The 22,866-nt window shown below is 42.3% G+C and overlaps 1 protein-coding gene across 4 annotated transcripts in view; it reads left to right on the top strand.

The window, feature by feature from the left end:
- LOC132397912 (LON peptidase N-terminal domain and RING finger protein 3-like) overlaps window positions 1-22,866 on the top strand; it is a 58,893-nt gene that overhangs the window by 9,690 nt on the left and 26,337 nt on the right. For 2 of the 4 annotated variants that reach the window (XM_059976707.1, XM_059976708.1), the window contains exons 2-5: window positions 13,409-13,527; window positions 13,668-13,790; window positions 18,428-18,571; window positions 20,792-21,026. In XM_059976707.1, the coding sequence (XP_059832690.1) occupies window positions 13,409-13,527; window positions 13,668-13,790; window positions 18,428-18,571; window positions 20,792-21,026 (621 nt within the window). The remainder of the gene's footprint in view (window positions 1-13,408; window positions 13,528-13,667; window positions 13,791-18,427; window positions 18,572-20,791; window positions 21,027-22,866) is intronic. The other 2 variants (XM_059976709.1, XM_059976710.1) reach the window with 2 other exon arrangements.

Genomic DNA, 22,866 nt, shown 5'->3' with positions numbered 1-22,866 from the left:
TGTTTGGCTTACGGCAAACGTAGCATTGACTCTGATGGCCAAAAGCTTAACTTTGGTTTCATCAGACTATAGAACCTTCTTCTAGCTGACTGCAGAGTCTCCCATTTCCCTTCTGGCAGACTCTAGCTGAGATTTCATGCGAGGTTTTTTTTGGTAGAGTGGCTTTCTCTTTGCCGCTCTCCCATAAAGCTGTGACTGGTAAAGCACTCAGTCAACAGTTGTTGTATGCGCAGTCTCTCCCCTCTCAGCCACTGAAGCTTGTGACTCCTCCAGAGTTGTCATAGGTCTCTTGGTGGCCTCCCTCACTAGCTCCCTTCTTGCACGGTCATTCAGTTTTTGAAGACGGCCTGCTCTAGGCAGGTTTACAGCTGTGCCATATTCTTCCCATTTCTTGATGATTGACTTAACTGTACTCCAAGGAATATTCAGTGACATGGAAATGTTCTTGTATCTGTCTCCTGACTTGTATTTTCAATAACCTTTTCTTGGAGTTGCTTTGCATGTTCTTTGTCTTCATGGTGTAGTTTTGCCAGGATACTGACAATTCAGCCTTCCAGATCCAGGCACATTTTTACTACAATCAATTGAAGCACCTTGACTGTACACAGGTCTCCAAAAACAGTTCACACATACATACACACAAAGGGGGTGTGTTTTATTTGATGGAATAGATGTGTTTTTGCCAAGTTTGCAGATGATACAAAGGAGGGGCAAGTAGTGTTGAGGAAACAGGTAAGCTGCAGAGGGACTTGGACAAATTAGGCTAATAAGCAAGAAAGTGGCAAGTGAAAGACAATGTTAGAGAATGCATGGTCATGCACTTTGCAGAAGAAATAAATGTGCAGACTATTTTCTAAATCGAGAGAAAACCCAGAAATATGAGATGCAAAGGGACTTGGGAGTCCTTGTGCAGAACACCCTAAAGGTCAACTTGCAGGCTGAGTTGGTGGTGAGGAAAGCAAATGGGGTTGAGGAGGAGGGATAATGTAGAATCAGTGTCAGTTTATTATCACCGGCATGTGACATGAAATTTGTTAACTTATCGGCAGCAGCTCAATACAATACGTAATATAGAAGAGAAAAAATAATAATAAATAAGTAAATCAATTACAGTATGTGTATATTGAATAGATTAAAAATGTGCAAAAATCAGAAATACTATATATTTTTTTAAAAAGTGAGGTAGTGTCCAAGCATTCAATGTCCATTTAGGAATTGGATGGCAGAGGGGAAAAAGCTGTTCCTGAATCACTGAGTGTGTGCCTTCAGACTTCTGTACCTGCTACCTGATGGTAACAGTGAGAAAAGGACATGCCCTGGGTGCTGGGGATCCTTAATAATGGACGCTGCCTTTCTGAGACACCGCTCCCTGAAATCCTGGGTACTTTGTAGGCTGGTACCCCAAAATGGAGCTGACTGGATTTACAACCCTCTGCAGCTTCTTTCAGTCCTGTACAGTAGCCCCCCCTCTCCCCCCCCCCCACGATACCAGACAGTGATGCAGCCTGTCAGAATGCTCTCCACAGTAAAGCTATAGAAGATTTTGAGTGTATTTGTTGACATGCCAAAACTCTTCAGACTCTTAATGAAGTATAGCTGCTGTCTTGCTTTCTTTATAACTACATCAACATGTTGAGACCAGGTTAGATCCTCACAGATCTTGAAACTGCTCATTCTCTCCACTTCTGATCCCTCTATGAGGATTGGTATGTGTTCCTTCATCTTACCCTTCCTGAAGTCCACAATCAGCTCTTTCGTCTTACTGATGTTGAGTGCCAGACTCACTCCACTGGTTGGCATATCTCACTCCTGTATGCCCTCTTGTTCACCACCTGAGATTCTACCAACAATAGTTGTACAGTCGGCCCTCCTTACCCGTGAGTCCCGCATGCACGAATTCAACCAACCGTGAATCGCGAAAACCCGGAAGTGCTCTTCCAGCACTTGTTTGAGCATTTACAGACATTTTTCTCTTGTCATTATTCCCTAAACAATGCAGTATAACAACCACTTTACATAGCATTTACATTGTATTAGGTATTATAAGTAATCTAGAGATGATTTAAAGTATACGGGAGGATGTGTGTGCGTTATCGTGGATCGGGATCGAGAAAAATCGTAGCTCCGCTTACTAAGTAAGCCAGAACAGGTACATCCAGTATTATTTAGCGTCAGTTTATCAAATGTTTGTCTTAGTATATAGTATATATTTTACCTTTCTATGCATAGCAAACACTTAAGAACATGTGTTTCAGTGCCGGGCTTGGGAAGATCCCGAGTTCGACCTTGTGACCGACCACTTTCAAGCGGGTTCTCCACTATGCTGGGTTGATGTGGAGGATCAAAAACCCCAAACTCAAGAATAAAACCACTGTGTTGCTTAGTAATAATTGTAGCTTTCCTTGGGGCAGAGCCTTTCTCACTTTATCCTTTAAAATTGTTCCGTTCGTTGACCGACGTAACCTAACGCTTTTCCAATGAGCGATGGCGTTTCACCTCTTTCCAATTGCTTTATTATTTTCACTTTATTTTCAATCGTGTTCGTGATTATTTTTGTGAACAGAAACACTGTGGATTCAGAGCTGTGCTGCTAGGTCCTAATGTCCGCCGCACTGAGACAGGTTAAATAAGGTCTGGGGTTCCGCTGGGTCCTAATGCCCACCGCACTGTCTGGGGTTCCGCTGGGTTCTAATGCCCACCGCACTAAGGTCTGGGGTTCCGCTGGGTCCTAATGCCCACTGCACTGAGACAGGTTAAATAAGGTCTGGGGTTCCGCTGGGTCCTAATGCCCACCGCACTGAGACAGGTTGAATAAGGTCTGGGGTTCCGCTGGGTCCTAATGCCCACTGCACTGAGACAGGTTAAATAAGGTCTGGGGTTCCGCTGGGTCCTAATGCCCACCGCACTGAGCCAGGTTAAATAAGGTCTGGGGTTCCGCTGGGTCCTAATGCCCACCGCACTGAGCCAGGTTAAATAAGGTCTGGGGTTCCGCTGGGTCCTAATGCCCACCGCACTGAGCCAGGTTAAATAAGGTCTGGGGTTCCGCTGGGTCCTAATGCCCACCGCACTGAGCCAGGTTAAATAAGGTCTGGGGTTCCGCTGGGTCCTAATGCCCACCGCACTGAGACAGGTTAAATAAGGTCTGGGGTTCAGCTGGGTCCTAATGCCCACCGCACTGAGACAGGTTGAATAAGGGACTTGAGCATCCGCAAATTTTGGTATCCGCAAGGGGTCCCAGAGCCAATCCCCCGTGGATACAGAGGGCTGACTGTATCATCAGCAAATTTATAGATGGTGTTTGAGCTGTGCCTAGCCACACAGTCATGTGTATATAGACAGTAGAGCAGTGGGCTAAGCACACACCCCTGAGGTGTGTCAGTGTTGATAGTCAGCAAGGAGGATATGTTATCACCAATCCGTACAGATTGTGGTCTTCTGGTTGGGAAGTTGAGGATCCAATTTCAGAGGGAGGTACAGAGACCCAGGTTGTGCAACTTCTCAATCAGGATTGTGGGAATGATGGTATGAAATGCTGAGCTATAGTCGATGAACAGCATCCTGACATAGGTGTTTGTGTTGTCCAGGTGGTCTAAAGCCAAGTGAAGAGCCATTGAGATTGCATCTGCCATTGACCTATTGTGGCAATAGACTGCTTGCAATGGGTCCAGGTCCTTGCTGAGGCAGGAGTTTAGTCTAGTCTTGACCAACCTCTCGAAGCATTTCATCATGGTCGATGTGAGTGCTACTGGACAATAATCATTAAGGCAGCTCACATTATTCTTGTTAGCCTTTGGTATAATTGTTGCCTTGTTGAAGCAAGTGGGAGCTTCTGCCTGTAGCAGTGAGAGGCTGAAAATGTCCTTGAATACTCCTGCTAGTTGGTTGGCACAGATTTTCAGAGCCTTACCAGATACTCCATTGGGACCTTCCGCATTGTGCTCTACTCGCTTTATACCTATGACTGTATGGCTAAGCACAGCTCCAAGAATATATACAAATTTGCTCATGATATTGTTGTGGGCTCTGTCAAAGGTGGTGATGAATCAACATACAGAAGGGAGATTGAAAATTTGGCTGAACGGGGTCATAACAACAACCTCTCAGTCAATGTCAGCAAAACCAAGGAACTGATTGTAAGCTTCAGGAGAGGGAAACCAGAGGTCCATGTGCCGGTAACCATCGGAGGACCAGAGGTGGAGAGGGTCAGCAACATTAAATTCCTGGTGTTACTATTTCAAATGATCTGTCTTGGACCTAACATGTAAATATAATTATGAAGAAAGCACAGCCTTGCCTCTACTTCCATAGGAGCCTGCAGAGATTTGGCATGACATCAAAAACTCTGACATGCTTCGATAGATCTAGTGGAGAGTGCATTGACTAGCTGCATCATGGCCTGGTATGGAAACACCAATGCCTTTGAATGAATAATCCTACAAATGGTGGATTCAGCTCAGAACATCATGGGTAAAGCCCTTCCAACCATTGAGCACATCTACATGAAGTGCTGTTGTAAGAAAGCAACATCCGTCATCAGAGATTCTCACCACCCAGGCCGTGCTCTTTTCTCACTGCTGCCATCAGGTGGAAGGTACAAGAGCCTCAGGACTTGCACCACCAGGTTTACGAACAGTTACTATCCCTCAACTATCACACTCTTGAACATAAGGGGATAACTATACTCACTTGACTAATCATTGAGAAGTTCCCACAACCAATGATCTCACTTATGACTCTTTATCTTGTTATTTCATATTCTCATTATTTATTGTTATTTACTTACATTTGCAATTGCACAATTTGTTGTCTTTTGTGCTCTACTTGATCTTGCATTAATCCTTTTATAGCTATTATAGGTTTGCTGAGCATGCCTGCAGGAAAATGAATCTCAGGGTTGTATATGGTGACATATACTGTATGTACTCTGATAATAAAATTTACTTTGAACTACGAGGAGGCAGAAGTGAGTGTCATCACTATTTCTAAGGTGAAGGCTCCTGAGAAACTAGAGGTCTGAAGATGAGTCAAATGGACCAGATGATCTACACCACAGTGTTCTAAAAGAGGTAGCTGACGAGATTGTGGAGACATTAGAAATAGTGTATCAAAAATCACTAGATTGTGGAATGATTCTGAAGGACTAGAAAATGGCAAATGTCACTCTTTATGAAGGGAAGGAGGCAGAAGAAAGGAAATTATAGGCCAGCAAGCCTGATCTCAGTAGTTGGCAAGATGTTGGAGTACATTATTAAGGTGAAGATTTTGGAGTACTTTAAGGCTCATGATATAACAGGGCAAAGGAGGCATAGTTTCCTTAAAGGGCAATCTTGCCCAACAAATCTGTTGGAATTCTTTGAGGAAATAACAAGCAGGATTGACAAAGGAGAGTCAGCGAATGCTGTTTACTTGAATTTTCAAGTCAAGTCACTATTATTGTCATTTCGACCATAACTACTGGTACAGTGCATAGTAAAAATGAGACAACGTTTTTCAGGACCATGGTGCTACATGACATAGTACAAAAAAAACTAGACTGAATTACGTAATAAAAAAAACACAGAGAAAGCTACACTAGACTACAGACCTTCACAGGACTGCATAAAGTGCACAAAAAAAGTGCAGGCATTACAATAAATAATGAACAGGACAATAGGGCAAAGTGTCAGTCCAGGCTTCAGGTATTGAGGAGTCTGATAGCTTGGGGGAAGAAACTGTTACATAGTCTGGTCGTGAGAGCCTGAATGCTTCAGAGCTTTCAGAAGGCCTTTGAAAGGTGCCTCACATGAAGCTGTTTAACAAGCTAAGAACCCATGGTATTACAGGAATGAACTAGCAGTGTTAGAAGACTGGATGACTGTCAGAAGGCAAAGAATTGGGAATAAATGGGACCTTTTCTGGCAGACTGCCAGAGATTGTTGGTGTTCTGCTCATATCTTTGTTAACAAAATGCATATATGTCACCATATACAATCCTGAGATTAATTTTCTTGCAGGCATATTCAGTAAATCTGTAATAGAATGATAACCGCATTAGAATCAATGAAAGACTACACCAACCTGGTATCAAACTCTGCAAATACCAACGAGGAAATAATACTATATAAATCAGCAAAAAATATTGAGAAGATGACACGAAGTCTCCTTAAAAGTGAGTCCATTGGTTGTGGGAACATTTCAATGATAGAGAGAGTGTAGTTTTCCCCTCTCTTTCAAGAGCTTGATGGTTGAGGGTTAGTAACTGTTACTGAACCTGGTGGTGTGAGTCCTGAGGCTTCTGTACCTTCTTCCTGATGGCAAGAATGAGAAGAGAACATGACCCGTGTGGAAGGGGTGCCTGATGATGAATGCAACTTTCCCTGTAAATAAGCTGAATGGTGAGGAGGGTTTTACCTGTGATGGACTGGATCGTATCCACTACTCTGTGTGTGTGCGCGTGCGCGTGCGCTTGCTCGCTCCATTGAGTTTGCTGCAACAATCAATCATTGGCTGATCCAATTCTTCCAGTCATCCCCACTTCGCTGTTTTCACCCTTTGATTCCCTGGCTAATCAAGAGCCTACCTATCTCTGCCTTAAGTACACCCAATGACTCAGCCTCCACAGCCGCTCGTGGCACCAAGTTCCACAAATTTACCACCCTCTGTCTAAAGTAATTTCCCCACATTTCAGTTCCAGAAAGGTGTACTTCAGTCCTGAAGTCGTGCCATATATGCGTGCGTGAGTTTAACCTGCACACTGTGTTTAAGTTTATAGTTATTTATCTGTACTGTGTATACATAAATAACTAGTGCAAAAAAGACCAAAAATAGTGAGGTAGTGTTCATCAGCTGGTTCATTGTCATTCGGTAATCTGATGCAGAGGGTAAGAAGCTGTTCCTACTGCAATGAATGTGTCTTCATACTCCTGTATCTCTTCTCTGATGGTAGAAATGAGAAGAGCACATGTTCTGGGGGCCTTAATGAGGCACGCTGCTTTTTTATGTCATCACTTTTAAATTGTGTTCTTTCTGTTTTCTTATTTTGTGACTGCCTTTGAGCAGATGAATCTCAAGGTTGTATGACTTAGGCACTTTGATAATAAATATACTTGGAACTTTGAAATGGAGTTTTGCAGCCAATTCAGGGAAAGGTCCCCACCATCTGTGCCAGGTCATCTCTCAGCTACCATCAGGCAGGGGGTTCAGGTCCAAGAACAATTACTTTCCTCCAACCATTCAGTTCTTGAGGCAGTTGGCAAAATGCTAATCACTATGAACACTATGACCACTTCGATTAAAATGGACTTTGCTTTTGCTTTGTTCTGATTGTGTTCATTCTTGCAGTGACTAGTGCTCCTTACATTCTCCTTGTATGATGCGATATGCCTGTGTTGCTGCTGCAAGTTTTTATTTTCTTACCTGTGTACTTCTGCACACGACTTTGAAACTCAGCTTTGTATTTTGGCTGTGAATATGGTAAAGCGGATGCAGAAAGATGAGCAGGTTAGACTGATGAGCAGGTTAGACTGAAACATTGGGGTGGTTCTCTTTGGAGCAAGTTGAGAGGAGATTTGACCAAGGTGGACAACTTATATCTCAGTATTGTTATTCTTATTTTCATTTATTTGTACAATTTATTGTCGTTTGCGTATTGGTTGTTTGTCAGTCTTTGTTCATGTATAGTTTCAGTTTTGTTTTTTTTTCTGTAAATGCTCACAAGGGAGTGAATGTCATAATAGTAGATGGTAATATTTATGTATTTTGATAACAAAAGGGATTAGGTAATGCTTTACAGAATCCGCAATCATGTTCGGGATTCAATTCCTGCAGCCGTCTGTAAGGAGTTTAATTGTCCCCATAACCACCTAGGTTTCCTCTGGTGCTCTGGTTTTCTCCTGTAGTCCAAAGATGTATGGGTTAGGGTTTTTAATTGTGGACGCTTGTAGCTGCCTTCAGCCAGTCCTTAAATCATGTTGGTTGTTGACACAAATGACGCTTTTTTTTAAACTTTGACTATAGTTGATTTGGACAAGATTGATAAGGGGAAAGCTGCTTCAGTTAGTGGAACATGGATTTAAAATTTTGAACTAATGACAGAAAAGGAATGTGATGAAGATTTTATTTTTAAGCCAAGGCTAGTTCTAATCTACACTTTGCTCTTGTACTGATTGTGGGAAGCAAGATCAGGTTCAGATTTATTTATCACACGTACAGTACATCAAAACATCCAGATCTATGCATGATTGCACCAACGGTCAACACACGAATGTACTGGGGTAGCCGCAAATGTTGCCACAGTTCTGGCACCAACATAGCATGTCCACAACGTCCAGCAGAATCAATCGGGCCCTTCACAAGGAAATTGGATAGGGTATTGAGATAGAATAATTTCCAGAGGCTTTGAGAAAGTTCGGGGAAAATATTTGATGGGTTGAATCATCACTTCACTATTGGATCTTTATTTTAAAAGAGATTAGATTTATTTGTCACATCTACATCGAAACATACAGTGAAATGTGCTGATTAGTTTGGAACTGACTCTTGTATCTTTGGATTATCAGGTTTACTAATCGAATAACATAACAACTGTCCTATCAAGAACCTATTTATAAATTGAGGTTAATGGAACAGGGTGTGTTGTGTAAGATGTGATCCTGTATTTAGTCAGTGTCCTATGATTATATAGCAGCTATTGTATAACCTTAGTTGAAGAATTGGGTCAGTCACAAATCTCCACGTATGAAGCTTCTAATATGTGAACCAGTTAAAATGCAATGATAAATCCAAAAGATTCATGATGTGGAACTGCTGTGTGCTAGTTCTGTAGAATCGTGGCTTCAGGACACCATCCCATGCATCATCAATCCACAGGCCAGGACACTCAGGGACTTGGGATATATTATTTTTTTGTCTAACTATATTTTTCTACTACTGTGATTCTATATGCTGTGTGTATGTGTGTGTATATGTATCCTTCCCTCTCCGCTAGTCTGCAGGTCACCCTTGAGCAAGGTATAACACCTGCTTAACATCCCCTCCACCGATCAGGGTCACATGAAGCCATGGGAGCAGGTGGTGGATGGTCATATGAGCAACTGGTGCATATCATAGTCCTGGTTACGCAACCACTGACGCCAGGCAGACAATCTCTGAAGAGTTTTGATAATGTCTGGGGTCACCAATCCAGTAAAGACACTGCCCAGAAGAAGACAATGGCAAGCCACCTCTGTGGAAGAACTTGCCAAGAACTGTCACAGTCAACCCATGATCACCTCCGTCATGTGACATGGCATATGATGCTGTGTTGTGTGTTTTGCACCTTGGTGCCGGAGGGACGCTGCTTTGTGTCGTCATATTTATGCGTACGGTTGAATGACAAATTAAACTTGAACTTGAGATGCTGCAAATCCAGAGCAGCACGCTCAATACAATCATTTACAAAAATAGTTTAAAATTTTGATTAATCGTTATTTCTTTACAGATTAGAGGTTTTTTTAAAAAAAAAGAAAAATAAACATCTCCCATATGGCTTCCCTGGAGAAGTTATTTTTAATTAATTTATTAAACTTTATTTTGGCAATAAATGTTGACCATGTAAGGATTTTGGTTTTATCCATTTTATTTTAGGAATGCCACGTGTGGCTGTCAAACACAGAGATGAATGACAGACTAATTCCGTCTGTCTGCTGAACGTGCTTCTCCGTGGTATTAGATTGCGGACACAGTAGTTGATGTTATTATATTGGTGTTCATATGGCTTTGAAAGTTCATGTGCCATTAGAGTCAGGGAGCACTACAGCATAGAAACAGGCCCTTTGGCCCATCTCATCCTTGTAGAACTATTATTCTTCCAAGTCCCATCGACCTGCACCTGGACCATACCCCTCCCATCCATGTACTTATCTAAACGTCTCTTAAATTTTGTAATCCAACCCACATCCATCACTAACACTGGCAGCTCATTCCACACTCTCACCACCCTCTGCGTGAAGAGGTTCCCCTTGAATATTTTACCTTTTACCCTCTATCTATGAGCTCTAGTTCTAGTCCCACCCAACCTCAGTGGAAAAAGCATGCTTGCTTGCCTTCGCCCTTTCTGTACCCCTTTTAACTTTGTACACCTCAATCCAATCTCCCCTCATTTTCCTACGCTCTAGGGAATAAAGTCCTAACTTGTTCAACCTTTCCCTGTAAATCAGGCCTTCAAGTCCTGGCAACATCTTTGTAAATTCTCCTTGTACTCTTCCAATCTTACTCATATATTTTCCTATCTCTTTTATTGTTAGAAAGCATGTCGATTTACTTTTCCATTATTCAGGCTGAAAGTTGAAGCTCTTTTCCTTAGCTCAAAATATCAAATAACTGTACAATGTCCTCATTCCCCCTATAAAAAAAAAAGTATCAAGCCTGAACTTTGATTGTGCAGTAATATTTAAACAGCATGGAAACAGGCCCTTCAGCCCATTAACACTGTACTAGCCACAAACAGCAGTCCTTTTTTGGCTCTACGTTGCATCAACTTCCCCCTCCGCCATCACACTCAATTTACAATGGCCAATTAAGGGTATATAGAGTTAACATTTTGGGTCAAGACCCTTCACAGGATCTCTGCTTGAAATGTCTTTGGTTAGATAGATACTTTATTGATCCCAAAGGAAATTACAGTGTCACAGTAGCATTACAAGTGCACAGATATACAAATATTAGAAGAGAAGTAAGAAGGAGTAACTAATACGTTACTGTACCTCAAACAGTCTTAACAGGAGGGGGTCATCGCTTCCCCGCCTATAGATTGACTCATTATAGAGCCTAATAGCCAAGGGTAAGAGTGACCTCATAGAGCGCTCCTTGGAGAAGTGCAGTTGTCTCGGTCTATTACTGAAAGTGCTCTTCTGTTCAGCTGAGGTGGCGTGCAGAGGGACAGAAACGTTGTCCAGAATTGCCAGGATTTTCCTTCGGATGTTTGTTAATCCAAATCGCACATTTCACTGTATGTTACGTACTTCTGTATATCAAGTGAATCTGAAAGCAAAGTTGTCAACATGCCCAGTAGAAGATGAGATAGGTGTCCCCAAGCTGTGGTTGGACCTCATTCTAATGGCACAGGTGGACAGGCCAGATTGTGAATGGGATTGAGGCAACTGGAAGCTCAGAGTCACTTGCAGACTGTGGACAGGTGCTCTGCAAAGCGACCAGCCCATCTGAGTTTGGATTCCCCTGCACTGAGGAGGCTCCATTGTGAGCAGTTGAGGAGACTGAAAGAAGTCCACATGAATCACGACTTCACATGGATGGTTTCGACAGGATAGATGTGGGAAAAAAAAGCAGCTTCTTTGGTTGTATGTGCAATCACCAAAAAACAGGGATTTTGCTGCTTTTTGGGTGTTCAGGTAACATTATCCGCCTATTCCGATTGAATACCATCTTCAGCTTTGGCCACAGGCTCCTCGAACCATGATCCACTTGATGTAAAATAAACAAAAGTTTCTATCAGGATGTGGAGGCCAAGTCATTGAATATATTTAAAGTGGAAGTTCATAAATTCTTGATTAGTAAAGACAATGAATGTTGGGGGGAGAATGCAGGAGTATGGGGTTGAGAAGGAAAATAAATCAGTAATGATAGAATGGTGGAGCAGATTTGATGGGCCAAATGGCCTAATTATGCTCCAATGTCTCATAATTCCCCTCAGCCTCTGCTTCAAAGAAGACAACGTAATTTTGTTCAACCTCTCCTTATCGCTCTTGCCCTCTAATCCAGGTAGCATCCTGCTAAACCTCTTCCGGACCTTTTCCAAAGCCTCTGCATCCTACTTACAATGGGGCAACCAGAATTGCGCATGATACTCCAGAGGTGGCCTAACCAAAGTGTTATATAGCTGCAACGTGACTTCTTGACGTCATTATATTGTATAAAACGTCCTCTCACATTATGATCACTGTACCCTAAAAATTCTTTACCTACAACATCTTCAGCTAATTTTTTTTTTGTATAACACTGGATCTTACAGATCCAGTTACCTCAGTGGTTTCTCCATGTTCTGATCTGGAAATCCATCTTTTTCACAGACGGACAGACATACTTCATTGATCCCGAGGGAAATTGGGTTTCATTACAGCCGCACCAACCAAGAATAGTGAAGAAATATAGCAATATAAAACCATAAATAATTAAATAATAAGTTAATCATGCCAAGTGGCTGTCCATACATGTCCATGCCTTCCTGTATGGAAATTAAGGTTATTGATTATGTGTTAACAGTCATGGTTAATTTTTTGACCAGTCTACCTCAGTGCAATCAAAATAGAAATTACTGGAACTCCTCTGCAGCTCAGACATCACCTGTGGAGCAAGACAGGGAGTTAGCACTTTATCAGAATGTTGACCTAAATAATCGAGACACAAGGGATTCAGCAGATGCTGGAAATCTTTAGAAACCACATGAAATGCTGGAGGAACTTAGCAGGTCAGGCAGCATCGATGGAGGGAATTAAACTATTGATATTTTGGGCAGAGACCTGAAACATCCTGATGAAGGTTCTTGGGTCCAAGGTATTATCTGTTATCTGCCCGTAGAAGCTATTTGTCCCACTGTGCTACTCCTGCATTGTGGGTATGTTTGACCTAAAAATTCAGTTTTCCTTCTGTCTCCACAGATGCAGTTTTACCTTCTGAGTATTTCCAATAGCATCTAATATTAGAAGATACACTCAGTGGCCACTTTAAGTGCACCTTATTAATAGAAATATTTAATCAGTCAATCATGAAGCAGCAACGCAGTGCCTAAAAGCGTGCAGACATGGTCAATAAGTTCAGTTGTTGTTCAGACCAAACATCAGAATATAATCTAGGTGACTTTAACTGTGAAATGATTGTTGGTACCAGATGGAGGGGTTTGAGTATCTCAGAAATTGCTAATCTTAGATTTTCACACACAACAGGTCTCTACAGTTTTTAAAACAAAACAACATCCAGCCGGTGGCAGTTCTGTGGGTGAAAATGCATTGTTAATGAGAATGACCAGAGTGGTTCAAGCTGACAGGAAGGCGACAATAACTGAAATACCCACTTTTAACAGCAGTGGTGTGCAGAAGAGCATCTTTGGAAATATAACACATTGAGCCTTGAAGCTGATGGGCTACAGCAGCAAAAGATCACAAGTGATCCCTTTATGAGGTACAGGAGGTAACCTAATAAAACAGCCACTAATAGAACACTGCAGCTCAGTACAGGCCTTTCAACAGTTAATGTGCTGACCCCTTAACCTACTCTAAGATCAATCTTGTCCTTTTTTAAATCATCCATGTGGAAGTTATTTCAGATTTTCAGCATCTTCAATATTTTTGTGTTGTGAGCCTTAGCTAATTTCATTCATTTAATAAAAAAAGTAGTATTTTTTCTTTCTTAACTTCATCTGTGTATTTGTTTACAGCACCCAAAGACCATTTGCTACTGAGCAACCGTGCACAAATTAATGCAAGTCTGAGACATTTTGAAGACGCATTGCATGATGGAAATGCTGCCTGCAACCTGCAACCCACCTGGTCCAAAGTAAGGTCTTTCAAACCCCAGCCCACACCCCCCCACCTTCCCACCGTGTCCCTTCAATCTCCTCATTGCAGCTTTCTACGTTATGTTGAAGTGCCTAAACTGTACTTGTGCTCTGAACAACGGATGTGTTTTGTTGTCAGGGTCACCTGAGAAAAGCACAGGCACTTGCTGGACTGCAGAAAGTGGACCAGGCTCTGAAAGAGTATATAATTTGTATCACTTTAGATTCAGAAAATAAAACTGCAAAATTGGAAGCTCAAAAGGTAATTAAACTCAATTTCTAGTTTATTAACAGTAAATAGCTCGCTGTCCTAGTGACGAGACCTCAGTGGTAGCAGGGTGTTTATAAATCTGACAGCCGGGAGGAAGAGGCTGTTAATCAGTCTGGCAGTTGTGGTCCTGATGCTCCTGTACCTCCTTCCTGACAATAGTGGGTCCAAGAGATTATGGGATGGGTGGTAGGGATCCTCAGCAATGCTTTGGGCCCTTCATTTGCAACGCTCCCAGTAATTGTCACAAATGGGGGTGGGGACCCCAGGACCCTCTTGGCGATTATCTCTTTTTCTCTCTTTCCTCTGTAATCCAACGCCTTCCAGCTTCCATACCACAAAATGATGCAGCCATACAGGACGCTCTAACTGGTACTCCTGTAGAAAATTGTTAGAATGGGGTTGGGGAGCCTTGCATGCCTCAATCTCCTCAGAAAGTTTAAACACTGCTGTGCCTTCTTGACTAGTGAGGAGGTGTTGTGAGTCCAGGTTGGATCATCCGTAATGTGCAGGCCAAGGAACATTGTGCTCTCTCCACAGCTGAGCCATTGATGTGCAATGGAGGGTGGTCAACCTGTGCCTTCCCGAAGTCCATAATCTTATGTCTTGTCCATGTTGAGACCCAGAGACTCATGATACTGTAGAAGTAGAAAATGTGTGCTATGAACACAGGATCTTGTAGTATAGATTGAAATATTAAACATTCAAATTCGTATAGTCCTAGAGCACTGCTTCACTGAAAAAGGCTCTTTGGCTCATCTCGTCTGTACTGAGCTGTTATTCTGCCTAGTCGGGTTGAATGAAACATGGACCAACCCCTTCCATCCTTGTGCTTATCTAAATTTCTATTCAATTTTATAATCAAGCCCACATTCATGACTTTTGCTGGCAGCTTGTTCCACACTTGCAGCATCCTCTGAGTGAGGAATATTTCATTTAAATATTTCGCCTTTCACCCTTAAATTATTACCTCAGTGGAAAAAGCCTGCTTGCTTTTATCTATCCTTCATAATTTTCTATATCAAATCTTCCTTCATTCTCCTACACTCCAGGGAAATAAGACCTACCTATTCAACCTTTCCCTAAACTCAGGTCTTCAGGTCATGGCAACATCCTTGAAAACTTTCTCTGTATTCTTCCAATCTTATTGATATCTTTCCCATATGGAGGTAGCCAAAACTACACACAATTTTCCAAATCAGGCCTCACCAACGTCTCACCAACGTCTTCAAGATGACATCGCAACTCCTGTACTCAGTATTCTGATTTATGAAGACCAATGTGCCGAAAGCTCTCTGTGTGACCCAATCTACCTGTGACACTACTTTCAAGGAATTATGGATCTGTATTCCCAGATCCTCCGTTCTACCTCACTCCTCGGTGTCCTACCACTCAACCCTGGTTTGTCCTCCCAAAGTGCAACACCTCACACTTGCCTGCATTAAATTCCATGACACACAGTAGTTGAAGGAACACAGAGGGGGAGAAAAGAGTATACTTGCCTGTCGCTCACTTATAGTCAGGTAGCCATTACAGAAGCTTCATTTTTACAAAGATATAACAACTTCCAGTAAATAGAAGTTCCAATGAGAGAGTATGTATTACTGGTTTTGCTATTAGGGAATGAAACAGGGCAGCTGACAGGAGATTGTGTAGGGAAACATTTTGCATTCGGTGATCACAGTGTCATTAGTTTCAAAGTGAATGTGCAAAAAAAAATGGTCTGGTCTGCAGGTTGAGATTCTAAATTGGAGAAAAGCCACTTTTAATGCTATCAGAAATGATCTGGCAAGTGTGGATTGGGACAGGTTGTTTTCTAGCAAAGTGAACTTGGAAAGTGGGAAACTTCAAAAATGAAATTTTGAGAGTACAGAACTTTTGTGTGCCTGTCAGGATTAAAGGTAAAGATAATAAGTGTAGGGAACCTTGGTTTTCAAGAGATATTGAGGCCCTGGTTAAGGAAAAAATGAGGTGCATAGCAGGTATAGGTAGGTAGGAACCAATGAGATGTTTCTGGAGTAGAAGAAATGCAAGCAAACACTTAAAAGAAATCAGGAAGGCAAAAAGAAGGCATGAAGTTGCTCAAGCAGACGCAGTGAAGGAGAATTCTAAGGGATTTTACAGATAGCTTACAAGCAAAGGGATTGCCAGGAACAAAACTCTGGAAGACCAGGGTGGTAATCCATGTATGGAGCCAAAAGAGATGGGAGAGGTCTTAAATGCGTACTTAGTGTCTGTTTACTCGAGAGATGGACACAGTCTATAGAAGTGGGACAAAGCAGCATCAACTTCACTGATTACAGAAGAGGAGGTGTTTGCTACCCTGAGGCAAACCAGGGTGGATAAATCCCCAGGGCCTGACAAGGCATTCCCTCGGACCCTACGGGAGGCAAGAGCAGAAATTGCCAGGGGCCTAGCAGAGATATTTAAAACATCCTTGGTGACAGGAGAGTTTCTGTTCCACTGTTTAAAAAATGGCTCTAAACAGAAACTAGGAAATGATGGGCCGGCGGATCTGACATTAGTTGTGGGGAAAGTTATTGGAATGCATTCTAAGGGACCAGATATATAAGTATTTGGATTGGCATGGACTGTTTAAGGTTGGTGAGCATGGCTTAGTGTGTGGTAGGTCAACTCTAATCAATCTTAAGAGTTTTTCAAGGAAATTGCCAGGAAAGTGTATGTTGTTTACATGGACTTTATTAAGGCATTTGACAAGGTCCTGGATGGGAAGCTGGTCAAAAAGCTTCAGTCACTTGGTACTCAAGAAGAAGTAGTGAATTGGATTAGACGTCGTCTTTGTGGGAGAAGCCGGAGAGTGGTAGTAGGTGGCTGCCTCTCTGACTGGAGGTCAGTGACTGGTGGAGTGCTGCAGGGATCGGTGCTGATCCATTGTTCTTTGTCATCTATGTCAATAATCCGGATGATAATGTGGTTAACCAAATCAGCAGATTTGCCGGTGACGCCAAGATGGGGTATAGTGGACAGTGAGGAAGGCTATCATGGTTTGCAGAGGGATTTACATCAGCTAGAAAAATGGCAAATGGAATTTAAAGCAGACAAGTGTGAGGTTTTGCACTTTGGTAGCACCATCTAGCATAGGTCTTACACAGTGAATGGTAGGGCACCGAGGAGTGTGGGAGAACAGAGGGAATACAGATGCATAATTTGTTGAAAGAGGCGTCACAGGTAGACAGGGTCATAAAGAAAGCTTTCGGCACATTGACCTTTATAAACCAATATACTGAGTACAGAAGAATGTTATATTAAAATTGGGTAAGAACTTGGTGAGGTTAATTTGGAGTATTGTGTAAAGTTTTGGCCACCCGCCTGCAGGAAAGATGTAAATAAGGTCGAAAGAGTGCAGAGAAAATTTACAAGGATGTTCCCAGATCTGGCATTATAAGGAAAGATTGAATAAGTTAGGACTGTATTCTTTAGAACATAGAGGATTGGGAGGAGATTTGATAGAGGTATACAAAATTATGAGGAATATAGAATCAGTAAATGCAAACAGGCTTCTTCCACTGAGATTTGGTGGGACTACATCCAGAGGTCATGGGTTAAGGGAGAAAGGTGAAAAGTTTAAGGGGAACCTGTACTCAGAGGGTTGTGAGTGTGTGGAATGAGCCTCCAGCACAAGTGCACCATGCAAGCCTGATTTCAACGTTTAAGAGAAGTTTGGATAGGTACATGGATGGTAGGAATATGTAGGGCTATGGACCCAGTACATGTTGTTGGGAGTAGGCAGTTTAAATGTTTTTTGGTGTGGATTAGATGGGTGAAGAGCCTGTTTCTGTCCTGTACTTATCTGTGACTCTATAACCTGGAAACTTTCTTTTGACTTCCACCCTCCATGTCTTTTTCAGGGAGGGAGTTACAGATACACCGTAACCCTTGTTTGAAGAAGTGACTTATGGCATCACCTATTAAAAAAAATTAATAAATAGATGAAAACAACCCAGCTCAAATTTTATTTCAACTGCTGGGTTTGTACCATCATTAATTTTATGTTAAATCAGACTCATTTCCTGGGACTAAACATTACTCAATTTCTTGCAGTTGTCCCGTATTCAGAAGCTGGGTACATCAGAACATGGAGCTCATTCCATTTACAGCCACAAAGAGCAAATGTATTTGAATATTTTTCATAACTTTTTTGCAAGGTGGAGGGGCCATGGTAGTGTAGCGGCTAGTATTACAGTATGGGGTGTATTCATTTTATTTCAGACTCATCTGTCTGGAATATCGGCACATCATCTCCGTGGAATGCGTGGGTTTCCTCCAGTTTCTCCTCCCACAGTCCAGAGATGTACTGGTTAGTCAGTTAATTGTCCCATGATTAGGCTGAGATTAAATCTTGCGTTGCAGGGCGGTTCAAAGGGCCGGAAGAGCCTATTCTGCGTTGATTCTCAGTAAGGAAATTAGAACAGTAGCTTTTGAATTTGAAACCTGATTTTTAACCGATTTTGAATCTTTGCACCAGATAAATACCTGTTGCACTCTTTGCAAGCTAGCTGAATTTCAGAAACTGGAGCATGTAGGAATAATCAGGATCCAGTGTCAGCGATTGTTAAAGCCTTTCGTTTTGCCATTCGAATAAAATAAGAGAACTCGTTACACTTTTCCAGATCCTGAGTGATTTCCTGTCACCTATTGCGGAAAATATGCGCCACTGTTTACCTGATATGATGCAACTTTTGTCTCCACGATCTCGTATTAAGGATACTGTTAATTCATTCAGCGCCAGCAATGTAATAGAAAACTCTTGCAAGGTAACGTGATGGAATTTTATAAGATTATGGAGGCATAGAGTAGACAGGTAGTTATCTTTATCCCAGGGTCAAAATATCTAATATTAGCATTAGAGGAGAGCAAGTTCAAAGGAGATGTGAAGGGCAAGTTTTTTCCACAGAGTGGAGTGCAAGTTTTTTTTTACACAGAGCCTGGAATGTATTGCCGGGCGTAGTGGTGGAGGCAGATACAATAGACGAGAAAGTCTGCAGTTCACTGGTAATCCAAGCGACACTCACAGAATGCTGGAAGAACTCAGCAGGTCAGGCTGCGTCTATGTAAAAGAGTAAACAGTTGATGTTTCAGACCAAGACCCTTCATCAGGACTGGGAAAAAAGATGAGAAGATAGAGCAAGAAGGTGGGGGGAGGGGAGGAAGAAGTACAAGGTGGTAGGTGATAGGTTGAAACTAGGAGCAGTAGAGAGGGGTAGTAAAGAGCTGGGGAATTGATTGGTGAAAGAGTTAAAGGGCTGGAAAAGGGGGAATCTGATAGGAGAGGGTAGAAGACGTTGGAAGAAAGGGAAGGAGGAGGAGCACCAAAGGGAGGTGATGGGGAGGTGAGCGAGGGAAACTGGAATCGAGAATGGTGAAGGTGGAATGCAATTACTGGAAGTTTGAGAAATTGATGTTCATGCCATCAAGTTGGCATGATGCAAAAGAGGCGTTTAAGAAGCTCTTAAATAGGCACAAGATTGCGCAGTGAATGGAGGGATATGGGCATTGTGTAGGCAGAAGGGATTAATTTAGTTAGACATTTATTTACTAGGTTAATTAGTTCGGCAAAATAGAATACACAGCTGGAAAAAGTAGGTGATTGAAGGGTGACCTGATAAGAGGTACATTTATAAGAACGTGAGGAGCATAGCCAGGGTGAAGGACTTTTCCTCCCTAGCTAAAAGGTGCTGGTTGTAAAATCGGATTCTGATCACGTTGTCGGCCACAGACAAGGAGTTGGCGTTCAAATTAACTCAAAACGGACGCTACGCTATTTGATGAAGCTTCATGACATGAGTGTCAAGAAACAAGGTTGCTTTGTTAGTTTCCAAAGTAAATCTCATCAGTGGCCTCCTGTGAGCTGGCAGCCTGCAGTGGTTCTTGTTAAACCAGTTCAGTTCTCTGTATACATTTTTCTCCATATAAGTTCCATATTTCAAACCTTGAAGTAATGGTTTGTGTATTGCTTAAGAGCGAATTTGCATTAGCCCAACTGCCATTTCAGAGGGGTGCACTGTACTTTCATTTACACAATGCCCATTTAGTGTTGGCAAACATGTTAAGGTGATCAGATCAAAAATTACAAGAAGCCAAAGGGCTGGTAAGCAAAAACTTGGTCAAAGAGGTCGATTTCAAGGAGTATCTTAAAGACTGTCAGAGAGATTGGCCTACAGGAGGTTGACAGGAGAGTAGTTGTCCAATGGAAAGATATATCAGTGGAGAGGTAGGCCTGTGGAAAGTTGGTCAATAGAAAGATGAGCCAGCGCAGAAGATGGTCAATGAAAACAATAGACCAATGGAGAGTTTAGCTGGAGGAGAAGTTGGCCAATAGACAGGTAAGTTGTTGGGTGGTAGTCGGCCAACTGAGATAGGTCAGTGGAGAGGTTGGCCAATGGAAAAGTGTGTTGGTGGAGAGGTAGGTTTGTGGTGAGGTTGGCCAAGGGAGAGATAGGTTGATGGTTGGTGGAGTGGTCAATCAATGGAGAATTGGTTGGTAGTGAGGTCTATGATGGCCAGTCAATTAAAGATATATCTGTGAGTAGTGAAAGGTGTAGATGCTTGGTATTGATCCAGCTGGAATGGGAAGAACCGGGAAAACAGAAAGTTGCAAGACTGGAGAATTAAAAAGAGATGATTCTGAGACATGAGCATGAGAATAAATTATGAATACTTTGATGTGCAAAGGTGGTCATGACCACTTCAGGGAAGACCAGTTAGATGGTAAATAAAACACTTTGTCAAGCTAATTCTACAGCGCCTGAAGTCACGATAGTCTGAGAAAAGCCCTTACATCAACAAGACAGGCATGAGCATTTTGTGATGGTTTAATAAGCTCTAAATCGAATGATGCATAACCTTTTATGGTTGCATAATTTTGCTCGGCTTGTTAAAATGTTCAGAGTGTCTTTGAATTATGAAGCTGTGTAGGATAAAGTTTTGGATTTTTGTGGAATTGAATTCACTATTTTTAAAAAATTTTCTTCAAGGAAAAGATAGATACAACAGACATTGGAGTCAGGAAAGAATGGAAGGCTCACGCCTGTGGTAATTTAACCAATACTGTTCAAATGATGAGTGACAATAAAGATGCCCTGAAGAATTCATCCACCCCGCTAACCTTGACAAGTCTGGAACAAAAGAACACACAGAAAAGAAAATATGACCACATTAATGACGATAAGGCTGAAATAATCGAAGGAAACAGCACATGCTTCAGGCGAGGTATGGCTTTCAGTTACACTAATCCGTAGGAGTTAATCTGATATATTTAATGGCTCTGTGTTCAACTAATTCCATAGCCTTTTATTCTTTTATTTCACTGGTGCATTGAAGATGACATTCTGCGATTTATAGTTGATCGATGGAGCCAGGTTTTCTGTCACTGGGTTACAAATTTTCCTAGAACATTTAGCAGTATTTTTAAAGGCCCAATTTGACATGCTTCTTTACAGATTATAATTTTCTATTGTTATGCGAAACTAGAGCATCTGGTGTTTTAATTATCGTGGTCTTTCTTCACCATGTACAATTCCTGTTAGCTTAGAAATCGTGAAGAAGTCTGGAGCTCCTGTACAAACACAGGGAACCAGAAGACTCAGAACTTCTGTTTTCCACATTGCCTTGACACTGGGGACACCTCGCTGAGTTCAATGACAGAGCATAAACATCTGCGGTTTCCTGGGTTGGACGTGGTGCAAATTCAGCAATCCCCTGCATTTCAATGGAGAGAAATGCTTGCAATTGACAGAGTAACTTCCAATTACGTCAATTAATTTGTATTTCTTTACTTGAATTGATTTAAAGTCTCACAAAAAGTGCTGGAGCAACTCAGCAAGTCCGCCAGCATCTATGAAGCAGAATGAACATTCGACATTTCAGGCCAACGCCCATCGTCAGGACCCAAGCTGAAATGTCGACAGTTTATTCCCCTCCACAGAAGCTGCCTGACCAGCTGAGTTTCTTCAGCACTTTGTATGTGTTTATCAAGAGTTCCAGCATCTGCAGAATCTCTCTTGAGTCATAAAGCAGAAAATAGGCCCTTCAGCCCATCTAGTTTGTGCTGCATTGTTGCGCTGCCTACTCCTATCAACCTGCACCTGGACCATAGCTCTCCATACCCCTCCCATCCATGAACCTATCCAAGCTTCTCTTAAAAGTAATTGAACCCATATCCACCACTTCTACTGACACTTCATTCCACACTCTCACCGCCCTCTGTGTGAAGGAGTTCCCACTGAGGTTCCCCTTATCTTTATGTATGTCCAAGGTTTTTGATATCTGATTCAGCTGGGGGTCATAGCTGAACTGGCTGTTACAGCCACACACACAAAATGCTGGTGGAATGCAGCAGGCCAGGCAGCATCTATAGGAAGAAGTACTGTCGACATTTCGGGCCAAGACCCTTCGTCAGGAGTGACAGAGGGTCTCGGCCCGAAACATCGACAGTACTTCTTCCTATAGATGCTGCCCGGCCTGCTGCGTTCCACCAGCATTCTGTGTGTGTTGCTAGAATTTCCAGCATCTGCAGATTTCCTCATGTCGGCTGTTAATAGCCTTTCATTTCGTTTGTTGATTCTCTGTGAGGATGTTCCATGTGTTTCTTTTAGAAGTAAGAGAGTGATGAACACTGGAACCCACACAAGAAGTTCAAATTTAATCGCCATTCAACCACACACATGAACACAGCCAAATGGAACAGTGCTGTTCTGGGGTCGAGGTGCAAAACACAGAGCATAGCACATTTAGTTATAGTTGCTGAGGCCTCTGGTAGTCAGGATTGATCATGGATATTGCATCCTAGCTGTCTAGATACTCGGGCCTGGTCAGCACCATATGGGGAGCAGGCTGTTGCCCAAGTAGCAAGCTTCCCTTCTCCATGTATCTGATGAACTGAGAGGACGGGCGGAGACTGATACAGTTTGGCACCTGCAGCATCGCAGGAATTGCCATACTGCGTTGAGTTCAACGTAGGACTGCTTGATGGACTCCGGCTCTGGATTTTTCCCTTGGGATATACACCCGAAGCCTTCCCCGTGAGTGGAAGGTTTAGCGGAGGTTTGCG

Source organism: Hypanus sabinus, chromosome 8, assembly GCF_030144855.1.
Source record: "Hypanus sabinus isolate sHypSab1 chromosome 8, sHypSab1.hap1, whole genome shotgun sequence".
Classification (NCBI taxonomy): Eukaryota; Metazoa; Chordata; class Chondrichthyes; order Myliobatiformes; family Dasyatidae; genus Hypanus; species Hypanus sabinus.
The sequence above is the reverse complement of the archived record's forward strand: the minus strand, read 5'-3'. Positions and strand labels throughout refer to the sequence as shown.